At 49.7% G+C, this 14,340-nt stretch overlaps 1 protein-coding gene across 2 annotated transcripts in view; it reads left to right on the top strand.

Annotated features, from left to right (window-relative positions):
- Positions 1-13,556, top strand: part of PRRX1 (paired related homeobox 1) — a 40,456-nt gene extending 26,900 nt beyond the window's left edge. Inside the window, exons 2-5 of one of the 2 annotated variants that reach the window (XM_080407464.1) lie at positions 6,860-7,035; positions 7,606-7,787; positions 9,241-9,309; positions 12,434-12,570. In XM_080407464.1, coding sequence (XP_080263590.1) covers positions 6,860-7,035; positions 7,606-7,787; positions 9,241-9,292 — 410 coding nt within the window. In that variant the 3' untranslated portion in view covers positions 9,293-9,309; positions 12,434-12,570. Of the gene's footprint in view, positions 1-6,859; positions 7,036-7,605; positions 7,788-9,240; positions 9,310-12,433 lie in introns of both variants that reach the window. The other variant, XM_080407463.1, reaches the window with a different exon arrangement.
- The last annotated feature ends 784 nt before the right edge of the window (positions 13,557-14,340 follow it).

Here is a 14,340-nt window from a genome sequence, read left to right as displayed (position 1 = left end):
TCACAGAGGCACCTGATCGCCAGCTCTGCGGACCCACAAAAGTGCAGAGCAGAGCACGGGGGGTGCCTCTGCAGTGCGCGGTAAGTCCAGCTGAAGACTTTGCATGCTAGAAACCGGGAGCTTAGAGGTGTCCACAGGCTCTCCACCAGGAAGGCAACAGTCCCAAGACCTCATTCCTGGTGGGCAAGAGGCACCGGCTGGTCCCGCACCTTGAAACCCACCTGGAAATCTCCCTTTTGGCCATGGCACAGGCAGGAGGTCCCTCTGCTCCAGCGCCTGTCCTGGTGGAGGACAGCAAGGGTGTCACTGTCAGCACTGGTGAAGCCACGGCTGTGCAGGACCTCAGCGAGTTCCCTGGCTCTGGCAGGCAGAGCTGAGTGCGACGGGAGACCGTAGGCACGCTATCCATGCAAAAGTTATTCACAGCTCTGTAATGATATGTAATTGTTTGTATGCGGTCAGCTAAAAATTATCCTGATAGGTTCCACATTGCAGACGCTTCAGAGAGGATCTGCCATAGTCCCATGGGTAATGCTGAAAATACCCACGCTTTTCCATTTAATATTAAAACTTGAGTTTTATATGAAAAATTCAGTATTGCCTGTCTGGAGTTCTGTGCTCATGCACTAAAGAGCTTCTTTTTTATGTGCAAAAATTGAACCTGATTAGTTTCTGAGATAATAAAAAAGTGAAGGCTTTTAGAAGAAGTATAGTATCTGTTTCTTTGTTTTCTTTTTTTTTTTTTCCCCCTGTGTTCCTGGTGATCTTAACAAAACTGGAACTTCAGATACTTGAGCCTTCTGTGTAACTGAAATAATTTGAGGTCTTGTGCACAGATGGCGCACAAAAAGCAAACAAATAAACAGCAAAGGTTAGGAAAAAAACACAGCCAATGTTGTGTCATGGGAAAAAAATGATAATTTAGAAATCTCCAATAGTCTGACCTGTAATCATAAATACAAACCTGCTGTTAGCGCGGTCGTACAGCTGGGCTTGGCATCGCTGCTTGTCAGGGCTAGTTTCAGTATGTGGCTTGATAGGCATGTCCTACCTTAATGTATTTATTTTTCTTCTAAGTGTCATCTTCATTCCATATTGCCTACATTCATGATGTCTGGTGTAGGGTAGTTACAGCTTCGCCGTGTAACATTTCTGTACCCTGATGTTAAACCTTATTGCCATTTGAAAATACTTTTTATGCGTGGAAATACGTATAAACTGGAGTTCATTCTCTCCTGGGAGCTTTTAGAAACATACTTTAGGCAGCCCTGAGCACGGAATCTTAGCCGTGCAGGTTCCCTCACCTCTCTTGTGTCCCTGCTCGCTCTGGCGAAGATGAAGGATGCTCCTGGGCGATGGGTTCCTGCTGCACAGAGGAGCAGCATCCTTCCAGGCGATGCTCGGGGAGGAAAGCTGCAAAACCAGCGATGGGCCTGGTCATCCAGCCTGGTCAAAGACATGGAAAACAAGCTGAGGGAAAACAGAGGTACGAGGCTTTTCCTCATTTTCTGCTGAAGTGATGTTTTCAGGCTGTAAAGTGGCTTTTCAGGTTGAGATTGTGTCGTTTAGGGTGAATCTTGCTGTGGTGGGGCTCGGCATCGAGCGCTGTTGGTGTCTGCTGGCTCTTCCTGATGGGGTACGGTCCCGTCTTTGTGCAAGTGATGGTGATGGGACACCCTGCCCCCGGGCTGCCCTGCGCATCCCGCACAAATGGAAAATCACTGGAGACCCGACTCAGATCGGTTGGGGCAGGGCTTTGCCATCAAGTGGATTTTGTACGTCCTCATTCCTGCCTCCTGCTCCCCTTCCTGGCACCTTGTTTTAGCTTTGATTAAACCTTACGGGTCTGGGTTTTGGTTTTTGTTTTTTATGATGTAAGTTGACAAAGCTGCCCTGCACCCAAAGAATTGCAATATTTTGGAGGGATATAATGAATCAAAGCAAAGCAGAGCGGAAATAAAACTGGAACAAGAGCCTGCAAAGGGTTGTAACTGGGTGGACAGGTGATGTTGGGGAGAGGAGCCTGCCTGGACCCAGGGGCGACCTGCAGAAATATTTCTTTCTACTCAAACTTCTTAAATTTTAACTTTAAACCTGATAAAAAAGCCCGTTCCTCTCCCTTCTGTTCTCCTTTTCCCTTTCACCACCACTCTGAAGAAAACTTTCTTTTTTTTTGCTTGCAGAATCTTTTTTTTTTATTTTAAGAGTTTTTAGTTGCTAGGGTTTTGCTTTCTAGATTGTGGGTTTTTTCCCTGTGAAATAATTTGTCTTGTTTTTTCTTTAATCTGTGTTCAAACTTCAGCGGTAACTTCTTATTTTGAAGTCTGTGATTATAGTGCGATTCCTCATTTTCTTCCTGGAATCCTTTTTCAGTTTACAGTTTATATAACTGATGTGACAAATCTTTCCTGCCTTACGGTATATGATAATTGTGGTAAAATGTCTCCGTCCCTCCCTTAATTAAATCCGATTGCTTACTTTCAATTAAGATCCAATTAATGTACTATACTAGCTGGTTCTGGACTTAATGGAACTGGTCAAAACTTTTCAAAACTGCCCACACAATGTCAATCCCATCTGGAAATTAGTTTTTGTTCTGACCTGGAATGAAAGCAAGTATGCACAAGCATTCCTGCAAAGTGGAAATCCAAAATATGTTGCGGTTGCAAGTACTGGTGGAAAAAACACTGGCCTTGTAACTTTTAGGTAGTAGGCGTTTAGTTCTCAACTCTGTTTTGCTTTATAATGCATTTTATTTTCAATGTGGCATCCCAACAAGAGCCGTCCAATGGTAGCCCGGTGGTAGTCGCAGGCACCAGGGCAGCCGCTGGGCAGTGGGGAGCATAGATCAGAGAGTCTGCGGGTGTGAATCTGCCTCATTGCGAGAGGAGCCAGGATGAGCAAGGGAAAGAATGGCATGTTTCATATCATTTAGAAGCGATTGAAAATGCTTTGGTGCATCCTAGAAGCGCGTTTTATGTATGACAGCAGGATTTGTGTGTCATGGGTGAATGCAGAAATAACACAGGAAAACGCAAATGTGGAAACAGGAAACAAAATCCCCCAGCCCAACATGAAAGGTTGGGAATTTGAAATGAAATTCCCAGATTTTCCAGCATCGGGTTCCTGAGAGGAGAACGTGCGTTTCAGTCTCTCTAGGGGACGCTTTTGCAAGCAGCTCAGCTTTTGAGAACGCTGCTCGTAATAAAATATTTCTGATTAAAAGAATGTTGATGAAAGACTTCTGACCCATCTAAAAAGCTTTAGAGCTGTTTTCTTCTTCTCTCCGTTTCTGCTGACTGCAGTCACTAGTGCTGTCAACACTGTTTAGAAATACTATTTTTCAGTGTTCAGCGTTGTTTTCTGATAAAGGAATAATGGCAAGGGAAAGAAAAAAAAAAAAAAAAGAATACCCTGCTGACGTGTTGAAGGCAGCCAGTGACTGCTGTGAGCAAGGTGACATTTGCAGACATCTGGGGTTTAGGTGCCTGCAATCCCTCATTAGCAGTTTGTAATCAACATATGGCATGTCTGCATGGCAAAACGCAACAAGTGATCAACCCAGCAGTGCTCTGGGCTAATACGGCTATTTTTTTTTTTTTTTTCCTGCTACCCAAGTAACTCCTGTAGACATTTGGATCTAGCTGTGCTGTGCTGTTCCAGAAGTGCAGCAAAAGGAGATCCCAGCATCCCGACACCCCCTACCCCCCACCCCCCATTACAGGTCGACACCTGCATCCAGCCATGTCCTGGAAAAAGGGGGTGACTCACGTCCCCGCTCCGTGCCAGCCGGTGCTGTAGGTGCGTTAGCCAGCCGTGACCCGACCATGAGTCACTGCAACACGGCCACTGCCTGCGACTTTCCGTTCCTTGGCCTTGCTATTTTTGGGTCCAGTAATTACGAGGTGAGCTGTGAATCACTGGTGTCTCGCTTTACACTGGGAGGAAACCAGGCAAGTTGTGTTAACGTGCTTGGCAGGAGGCATTCTTGTTCTCCAGTGTTTTACAAGCTTTGGCCCTTCTTCTTGCTCTCCAGAGTGATGTGCTCACCCTTCCTCATGTGTAACTGTCACGCAGGGTCTGAGCAACAGCCTGAAAGTGTTGGGCTTGTGCTCTCTCCAGCCGGGTGTTGTCTTCTGGGCAGGAACTGATGCTTAAAAGCCCTGGAGGGGGTTCCCGAGGTGTCCCAAAGGCTTTTATTGATTTGTTCGTCCCGTCCACGTAGGCAGGGTTTAGATCAGAAAACAGCATTGAATGGATAACTCAGAAGGTGGCTGAACACCCATGTTGATGTTGGCCTCGCCGTGTCTGTGCCGTTCTGAGGGATGATCGTGCCCGAGGCGCGTTCAGTGCTGTTTGCTGTGGTGCGTGGTGCATGGCAGCGCAACTACACCGGAGCTTGCAAGTAGAGCCGGGGGAAGTCGCTGACCCTTTCTGTGAAGGCTTTGATGATGAGTCGGGAGAGGAATGTGCAGGACTTCACTGCTTCTTTGTGAGGGACGGACCCTGTGAGAGCGCTAAACCCCCCAGCAGGTAGAAACACACGTGTGGTGTAACAAGCAGCAGTTAAATCCCATCCCTCTGTGGCTCTGCTTCGCCTCCCGCCACCCAAGCAGGACGGATTCGCCTGTAACCTTGTTTTAATGCCCTGGGACTCTTGCACACGTTTGTTTTTCAGGCACGTTCCTGCCTCTGCCAGTCCCTTCCCAGCTCAGCTTTACGATTCAGTGGGCTTGTTAAAAATGGTTCTCCAAACGGTTCCTCTCAGACACAGGAAAACCGAGAATGTCTTTTTGCACCCAGGAATCCCCAGGCTGGAATGGAGTCTGCTGGGGACTGTCAGGCTGCTGGGGAAGGGTTGGAGATGGAGGAGCTGTAAACCTGCAGGAATTTGAAAAACCTGCTTTAATTTCAGAGGAATGTCCTTTTGTTCCCAAACGGATGGGCCCTGCTCCAAAGGCGTTCAGGTGCAGTAACTGCTAGCAGATGGGCTGTGAAAAGAAACACAAACAGGTGGTGAGAACAACAACCATAGACTTTAATTTCCTTGTCAGCTTCTCCCGGTGCCTTACATGCCCCCTCGAGAACAGGGGGATGAGGGGAGCTGTCATATTTGTAGATGGCAAAAGCAAGGACTGTTGAGGGGATATTCAGCAACTGTATGTAGCAGGTCAAGCCCATGGACTCATCACCAGGGCCAAGGTGCACGGTGATTAACTTAAAATATAATCTGCTAGCACATGCATTTTTATAGATGCAATGATCAATGTATTTTAATGCATACTGACTTGTATATTGGCTCAGATCCTCTCAGATGTAACCACTGTTGTTCCACATAAGACAGTGGGACCACGCTGACATTGCCCACCTGGGGCTCTGCCTGGTGCACTTGGCAGTGCTGAAGGCTGGGGCTGCATGAGAAGCCTTGGTGGTTTTGGTGGGACCCCAGACGTACTGGAGCACTGGAAGAGGGAGGAGTGGAAGGTGATGGCGTACCAGCCCTGTTCTATGGAGGCAGTGGTGGCCTCGACCCTGGCAGGCTGGTGCCTGGCTCTTCCCTTCCTTTGCCGGGGCTTCCCGCGGTGACTGAAGTGTTTGCTGGGCTGTGGCTGGGGTGACGAGCGAACGTACTTCGGTACAGGTGGGGTAGAAGTAAAAGCAGTGTCGTGGCCTCCAGCTTGTCCTAATAAAGAACGTTCAAACCCAAAACTGGCAGGTGCTTGCCAGTACCTGCGAGCACCCGTGCATCAATAGCTCCATCACTGCTGCTACATTGGCATGTGCAGCAGCGCTGGAAAAAGGAGAGATGGTGCAGAGCAGCTTTGCTAAGAAAAGCCATTTCATAGTTGATGATAGTCAATAGCACCGATGTTGCTCCAGTGACTGTGGGCACAGCCAGCAGTGGTACACATGACTCCGTCTGATGTGCTGCTTTGTTGCTGGAATAAGTACAAACCAGGCACAACGCAATACGTGCTCCTGTGGGGTGCACAGTTTGCTGCTCACTGCCTTGCTGGCCTGGGCAAGGCAAGGGGGGTGCTGGTGAGTGCACAGCTGTGCTTCAGTCAACGGTATCCAACCTGCTGATGCTCAGTCTTTTATTGGGTTCTTGCTTCCCAATTGCAATGCTATCCATGTATCCTGACTGTGTTTCCATGTCCTTGGCTTGCAAGCTTACAAGTGTATCAGGCTCGTATCAGTCACGCTTCGTTTCCACTGTCTGACACCTCTTTGTTTACAGATCCCCTTCTCTGCCCGAATTGACGCCTCTGGGTCTGGATGCGGGGAGGATAGGAGAATGCAGCTGTCATTTAAGCCAAGTGGAGCTACATACTGAGAACAGCATTACCTTGGCTGTACTCAAGCCCAGAGTAATAGCTGCTTCCTTGCGCTTTCCTTACCCGGAGACAGGCACCCTTTCTCACAGTAAGAGCTGGCGCAGGATTGTGCTCATCCCAGAGGGCTGTGTTATGTCCTACTAAGGGCATTCCTTGGAAGTCTGAAGCGGAGATAACAGGGTTAGAAACATCTAACCAGAATTCTTTATGGTCAGAAAAGGTTTCTGGGATGATCAGGAATGAGGAGATGCATTTCGGACTTTTTTTTGGTTTTTAGAGGTAAGGAAGCGTTGGGTAGCTTGAGAGAGCTGGTACCGGTCTTACACAGTAAATGCTTGGGGTCGATGCGCTTTCCACCTCCTTCTTATGTGGGGACTAATGCGGTGTGGTTAAGGTGTGGTGTTTAAGTTGTGCAAGCCCCTTCCTAAGCCCTTCCCATCTTGAAACCGTTGAGGTTATTCACCCCATCGCTGCGGGCTCTTAGCTTTCTAGCCTTTCACATCTTCAATTGTCTCTTCTAGATGATCAGATGAACTCAGAAGAAAAGAAGAAAAGAAAGCAGAGAAGGAACAGGACTACCTTCAACAGCAGCCAGCTCCAGGCACTAGAGAGGGTCTTTGAGAGGACACACTACCCCGATGCCTTTGTACGGGAAGACCTTGCACGCAGAGTCAACCTCACTGAAGCCCGAGTTCAGGTAATCACCATGGCTTGTATCTAGACAGATCTCACCTGGGGGGGGGGGTCATCGGGCCGTTCCAGTATGGCAGCAGAAATCTTCGAGGTCTGCCATGGCACGCTAGGGTCACCAAGCCTCTGGGTCACGTATTCATGCCGTGCCCTGAGGAGGACTGACCTGCCACCATACTTGCCACCTGCCTGGTCAGACGTGTTTGTATGGTTTGTTCAAGGCCAAGGTGTTGGATGTCCTGTGCTCAGGCTGCTCACGTTATCTTGAGCTGCTCAGCTCTTAGCTTGCAAGCCTGCACCTTCTGCAGGTCAAAGCAGACCATGGAACAGACATGCCTACAGCACAGGACAGACCTGGTCCCACAGGGACCTCACCGAGCTAGTTCCTCCTGTGAGGGTTTTATCAGCACAAACATAAGGGCTGTCTTGTTAGAGTTTCCAGTGACAGGCGTGCCAGAGCAGCCTGCTTTTACAGAGTCCCATCTTGGCCAGCATGCAGAGGTGGTGTGGTGGAAGAGTGAGTGCCGCAGCAGAGCTGGTTGCGATGGTTGGTGTGTCTGTGTGCTTCCCACCCCAGGTGTGGTTCCAGAACCGGAGAGCCAAGTTTCGCCGGAACGAGAGGGCGATGCTGGCCAGCAAGAATGCCTCTCTGCTCAAATCCTACTCAGGGGACGTGACCGCTGTGGAGCAGCCCATAGTACCTCGCCCAGCTCCGAGACCCACCGACTATCTCTCCTGGGGTACCGCCTCGCCTTACAGGTGCGTGAATAACCCCTCTGGGGCCAACCAGTTCCTGGCGTAGCACAGAGCAGTCGGAGAGCAGCCCTCAGACACCTGGGCTATTTGTATTCACATGGGACAACTGGAGGATACAGCCAGTTGACCACCCCACTGGTTTTCCTTACCCGTTCCCATCCCACCCCATCCACAGCCAGGCTTGCAAGGGGGGCTTGGTTGAGCATCATCGTGGCTTTCTGGCAGCCGGCTCCCTGGGAGGTTGCGAGTTCTTTTTTGGTCGTCTCTCTCTGCAATTCAGGAATTTTGGAAAGAGGGTCAGGTAGAAATAGATGGAAACGGAAGGGGCTGCACTTGCTTCCCGAGTGCATCCAGTTTAAAGCAAGGAAGAAGCCTTTCCGCGGGACACAGATCCAGGGGAGGTGACGGCAGAGCGCTTGGGGAGGCTCAGCCACCACACAGTGGCCAGAAGAGGGAGTTCCGTGGCTGTCCCTTGGCTGTCACTGGTTGGGATGCAAGGAAGGGCTGGGAACTCGCTCCATGCCTGTTGCTCCCCATCCCTCCCTCAGCAATTTCTTTCTAGCTGCTGGAGCACAAGCGTGTGTGCAAACGAGCCCTGCCGTTGTGCTGTGCCTTGCCCGCAGTAAGGACCAGTGTCTCTGGGTGGCAGGCTGGTGTTCGGTGGCCACCTCCTGTGGCCAGCACTGCTTTAAGGGCTGGCAGGAAAGAAGTGCAGATGTGGCAACCAACCCCAGCCTGCTCAAAGGATCTGGGACGTCCATGCATGTTGCAGGCTTCCCTGTCCTCCTCTGTGCCATCCACAGCCCAGCAGGAACTGGGTGTGGATGCAAGATCCACAGGATGTGCTGGTTTGTGGGGAGCCAGCTGGCTTGTAGGCAGTTAAAAATGAGGTTGGTGGGCATTTTTTAGCACAGTGGCTTCATTGTTGGTCAGGACCTTGGAGCCTTCGGCTGGATTTCTTCCTGTTCTGGCTTGGTCACAGCTAGCTTTCCACTGGCTTCCAGGAGCCACACCATACCCAGGACCTCTTTTCCTCAGTTACCTTGACCCCCTTCTTGCACCCCAAACATTGCTTGCACGGTTAGGTCTGCATACTCATAGCCTTCTGATAGGTTGTCGCTTCAGTGCCATGGGGTCCTCCTCGTCTGCCCTGTAGCTCCAGGGTACTCACCCACTCCAGGTACTGAAAATTATGTTTCTGATGACCACCAGTTTGATGGCCCTTTTCCTTTGGATTTTATCTGAGGATGGCTGTCTTGCAAAATTCCCCTTTTGGGGTTAAGGCTTCCTCTCTGAAGTGCTCCTTGGTGTAGCATCCCAGGGAGGAGCCTGGGTGGGGAGTTCAGGGGAGGGAAACGCAGGTCCTTCCCCTCTCTGCTGAGACTGCTCTGGTCACAGTCTAGATCCCTGCCGAATGCTCATGGCTTATTTCTGCCTCTCACACTTTTAAAAATAGATCGTCCCTCCCAAGATGTTGTTTACACGAGGGGCTTCATAACGGCTTCTAGGAGAAGACCCTGCAAAGGTAACTTCCAGGGGCACACTGGGAAGGGCTGTCTGGGGCCACACTGGGCAACAAGAAGCCCAAAGCATCTGGGTTGTGCGAACTAGGAGAGCAAGAAGGGAAAGACGTAGGGATTTTCCTCCCACCCCCTCCTCCGAGGTCCAGACCTGGCTGTGCCTCTCCATGGTGCGAAGATGCCTCCTCTCTGTCTTGATATCTTCCTCTTGTCTTAAGCCAAGACATTTCAGCAAAGACATTTGCAGCTTACAGCAGTCCCCACTGGCTGACATGCCATCCAGGAGGGACTGTCACCCTCCCACTGCCCTGCAGAGGGGTAGGAGACACTGGCAGAGGAGCAGAGCAGCTGGTTCCTGCAATGCGGGGTGCTCAGGACCCTCAGGCACTTTACACTCCCCAGGCTTTCTAATCATCTCTTAGCAATCGCATTCACCTTAACAGGCTCTTGGGCCAGGTTGTCGCAGCCACATTAAAGCTTTGAACTGAGCAGAGTTATCAAAGTCTTGGACTCCTGGCGAAAGAGCCGTGCAGAGTGTTTGCATGGTCCTGTGCCCCCTGCCCATCTCCCCCGCGCTGCCGCAGCAGCCCCCGGTGAGCAGCTGGTCCGGGCGCGGGCGGAGAGCCACGTCCAGTGCTGTGTGGCTGGTGCTGGTTTTGCTCTTAGATCTGGGGAAGGTTTTCAATCCGTGTGTTTATTCTCCAAATATATTCAGCCACAGGTCAACCAAAACTATTTACAGATCTGTGTCACATAGATAGCCGAGTAGATACTATTATTTTTTGAAGTTGAAATGTTTGGCTTAGACATTTTTTACCCTAGGTTCCTAAGAAAACAAGACTAGCAGTTGCGCTGTCAGCCTGCACTTCCCACTCCAACAACCTTTGACTCCATGGGCCACTGAAAACCATATTTGAAAGAAGGATTTTCGGCCTCAGAAACATGATGTTCCTCTGTTCCGTGAAAGCAGGCAGCTGAGCAGGGGAAGGAGACTGTGCCTGAGCGGGGCGGAGGGAGGGGACAGCAGGGTGACTTCAACCCTTGTTAGACCCCGAGGACCCTCTGGAGCAGCCCGCGGCTATACCGATGTTTGGAGCCAGCCTTCTCACACGCTGCTCCTTGTAGGATAACTGGCTAAAGAAGAGCGTTTCAGGAGATTTTCAGTTTAGCAGAGGTTTCACTGGGCGACAGGCGTTTTCCCCCCAGCTCTGGGGGCTGAGAGCAGGAGGCTCCCTGCAGTTTTACACCAGTCTTGGGCAGCAGTCTGGTTTTGAATGGGGACAGTTTAGACCCAAGACTGAAAATTGCTGTTTTATCTTACCTGCAGTATCCTTGAGGCACTTCTAATTTCTAGCAGCACAGAAACAGGGGGGTGATGACCCTGTGGAAGCTTAAATAGCTCCCAACTCTACACTTTGTGTAACTTTGCAGTGCTGCTGCAGGCAGTATTTGGCTTCTCGCATTGCTGCTGACTTAGGAGGGAGGAGAGGGTAAAGTCACCAACCCAGACATGGAGAGGGGACTTTGGGGGGTGCAGGGCCAGCTGGGGAGGGCTCCAGGCATGTTGATCCATCCGTTGCGTCCTGGACCCTGGTGAACTCCAGCCGATGCACCCCAAGTTGGGCAGGGTGGAGCCTGTATTTAGATGTGTGTCTTTTAGCGTCCATCCTCTGTGTCCTTCCAGTAGCTGTTAGAGATTCCCAAAGTGTCCTGAATGCTTGCCCTTCTGGGGAGACCTGTGGTGCTTTCCTCTGGATGGGTGTCCTTTTACCCGTCCTTTACGTGTGTGTAAGCTGCCGTGTTTCTACTGGTCCTGATGCAAAGATGACAACTCCTTCCTGAAAAAGTTATTTCCCCTGATTTTAAAGTGAGAAACAGGACTCATCTGGGCTGGAAGGGGACCCGCTAGTATTACCTGGTCTATATCTCCCAGAGGCTGAGGGTTCAGACAGCACTGGGTTGTGTTTAAACTCTCGGCAAGTCAGCTCTGCAGTACGAAGTCAAAGATTCCCCCAGCGCTTTGGGGTGAACGTGCATGCCCACGGTCTGGCACTGGAAGAAATTAAAAAAAAAAAAAAAGAAGAAAAGTAAAAAGCAACCAAGCTATCTTCTTTCTTGGGCTGTGGATGGAGGAGAGCGTTTCCCAGAGCCTCAGGTGTGAGCCCCCCAGGCAGGCAGGTGGAAAGGGTCAGCAGCAGACCTGAGCTCACCTCCAGGAAAGCATCTGTGGTTTCCTCCTCCTGAATGCGCTGGCTGCATTAAATGCGTGTCTCTAGTTCACACGGTGATTTTCAAGTGCTTTTGATCTGTGGACCCACATATATAGGAATATATATATGTATAGGAAATGCAACAGGTCAGGTAGTTTGCTGGGGTTTGGGGTGGGGGGTTGCTTTTCGCAGAAGGCTGGGACACATGGGTTAAGCAAATTTTATAGCAGTCTGGAAAGCAGATTTGCAAGTTTTTGGTAGGATGGGAAAGAACTCAGAGATCTTTGTTCAGCTTCCGCTGTCAAAAGTAATGGTTTTCATGAATAAAGTCATGATTTGAAGGGAGAAAAGATGTTTTGGTTTGGTATTTTTTCCCTCAGCCTTTAGGGCATGTTCTTTATGATCAGCTGAAGTTCTGAGGGAAAAAAATGTGGAAATTTTCATTCCAAAAGGCTGAAAGCAAAAAGCATCACAATTGTTGAAATGGGTTTTTCCCAGAGTGTTTCTTTAATGTAACATGTGTTTCAGAAGTGACGTGATTTCGCAAGCCATAAACCCAGCAATTGCTCTCATCAAAAAGACATTGCTTCCAGTGGGAATACTTTTAAGGACAATGGTCTAATGAGCAGGCTGGGCAACCTGACCTCACTGTAAACCTTTTGGGTTAGAAAATAGGAAATGGAAATTTTCCTATTGACATCAACCAGCTTTGGCATTGGATATCCCTGAGTAACCGAACTGCAGCAGAGAGATTTACAGCACTGTTAAATAAAAAGTAGTGCTAATTCCCTGATCACATAAGTAATAGGTCCCGCACGTATGGAAACCCCAGGGTGTAACCTCGCTACGATGCACGTCTGCTCTCTGCGTGGTGTGAAGACCACACCTGATGTGATGTTTCTCTCTTTCCATCCCACAGCGCCATGGCCACCTACTCTGCCACGTGTACCAACACCAGCCCAGCGCAGGGCATGAATATGGCCAACAGTATTGCCAACCTGAGACTGAAGGCAAAAGAATATAGTTTACAGAGGAATCAAGTGCCCACAGTCAATTAACGACTGGAGGCAGCTGCCTTGCAGAAAGAGAAAATACAACAGCACCCGTCCTGCTTCGCAACTTGTTTGTGCTGAAAGAAAAGAAAAAAAAAAAAAAACAAAAAAAAACCCAAACAAAAAAAAAACACACACAAAAAAAAAAAAAAAAAAAGAAAAAGAAGAAAAAAAGCCAACCCTAATCCAGAACTGAACATGGGGACCAAACTGGGAGCAAACTGAACCGCTCGTGAGTGACAAGGTTCCTCCTTCCTTTTGGGATAATGCCACCATTTTTTTTTCTTGTTATTGTCAGGTTTATTGCTTCTGCTCAATATACTACGAGCTTCTTCAGTAAAGGACAGTCTCACCCTTGTTGGGTTTCCATTTTTGTATGGGACTGCAAAAAGAAACCTCTGCCGATCTCAGCCTGAGGACGTGTCCCACCTACCATCATGCTGAGATGCAAAGCTTGCTCCTCTCCCCCCTGCCCCAGCTCACCCTAGAAGAAGAAGTTGTTTGGTCACCGCTTTCCGTTGTATCCACCTGACCCTTTGTCCCTCCAGTCCCTTGTGCCACAGAGGCAGCGCCGTTACTGCTAGTCCATGAGAAGCCCGTTAATGCAACGCGATGGGGTCATCCTGCTGGGGTTGCCTCTTACCAGTCCGAGATGTGAGGAAGACCACCTTGGGCTTCGCAGCGCTTCATTGCTTTCTTGAGTATTCCTGGCACTGCTGCCTCGAAAAGCCAAAGAAGAGAGAAAAGCCAACGTGGGTGTGTGAGCAGGGGAGGCGTAGTTGGGGGGGGGGGGGGTGTGTGTCGCTCTGTAGTGCCAAGAATAGGACTGTTAGGACACTCCTTCCATGCCTTACAGTTTGCGCCACAGGCAAAGGCGTTGTCCAGATGCATTTGTTTTATATATACTGTATATATTTATATATATAAGATAATACATGCAAGCTTGGTTGGTGTTTTTTATTAAACAAAATAAAATCCATTGAAAATGTTTGGGATGTTTGTGCTGCATCCAGGTTCCTGGAGCCGTGCGTTGAAATTGCAGCCACAGCCTCTCTCACCCTTGTCAGGGCTTTTCCCAGTAGCCTCCAGCAAGGCTTGAAATGGCCAGCTCGCACCTTCCCGAGAGGAGCCCCAAAGAAGTGGCACTGGAGGGAGCCAGGCTCCTTTGCAGATTTTCCCCATGGGCATTTGCAGCTTCATAGAGTGAGACGAGAATCTCCTCCCCAGTCAGATAGGTTCATGTGGCTCTTGGGAACACATGAGGACATCGCCAAGGAAAGTCTCTGCCGGCCCCTCCGAAGACAGGTAGTGTCCCAGCAGGAGCATCTCACACAAAGTCCGTATCTCCCCCCAGGTCCCATAAAACTGCCCGATGAGACTTGTCATGTCACTTTAACCACTCTCCTGCGCTCTCCCTCCCTGCTGCCCTCCCCCTGGGGTCTGGAGGGCTGATTAGGACCTAATTGCCTTTTGTCCATGAAGAGCAGAGGAGATACAACCCAAAAGAGGTTTCTTCTATGTAAGCATCCTGAGGAAATAAGGATCTTTCATGTTGCTGCTGATGCCTGCCTCTTTCAAATGTGGGGGGAGGCTTATTTATGGCAAATAGTGTTTGCACAGGAGACCTGCCCAAACCGAGTGGGACTTTGCCATGGAATAGTCCCACTGAAGGTAGCGGAACTACTCCATGGTCCAGGCTGGACCATAAGGGAAGGAGAACAAAGCTCAGTTACAAGCTGGATACTTCTGGTACAGTGGGTTAGGTCTCCTCCTT

Source organism: Falco punctatus, assembly GCF_963210335.1.
Source record: "Falco punctatus genome assembly, chromosome: 11".
NCBI classification, from domain to species: Eukaryota; Metazoa; Chordata; class Aves; order Falconiformes; family Falconidae; genus Falco; species Falco punctatus.
The sequence above is the reverse complement of the archived record's forward strand: the minus strand, read 5'-3'. Positions and strand labels throughout refer to the sequence as shown.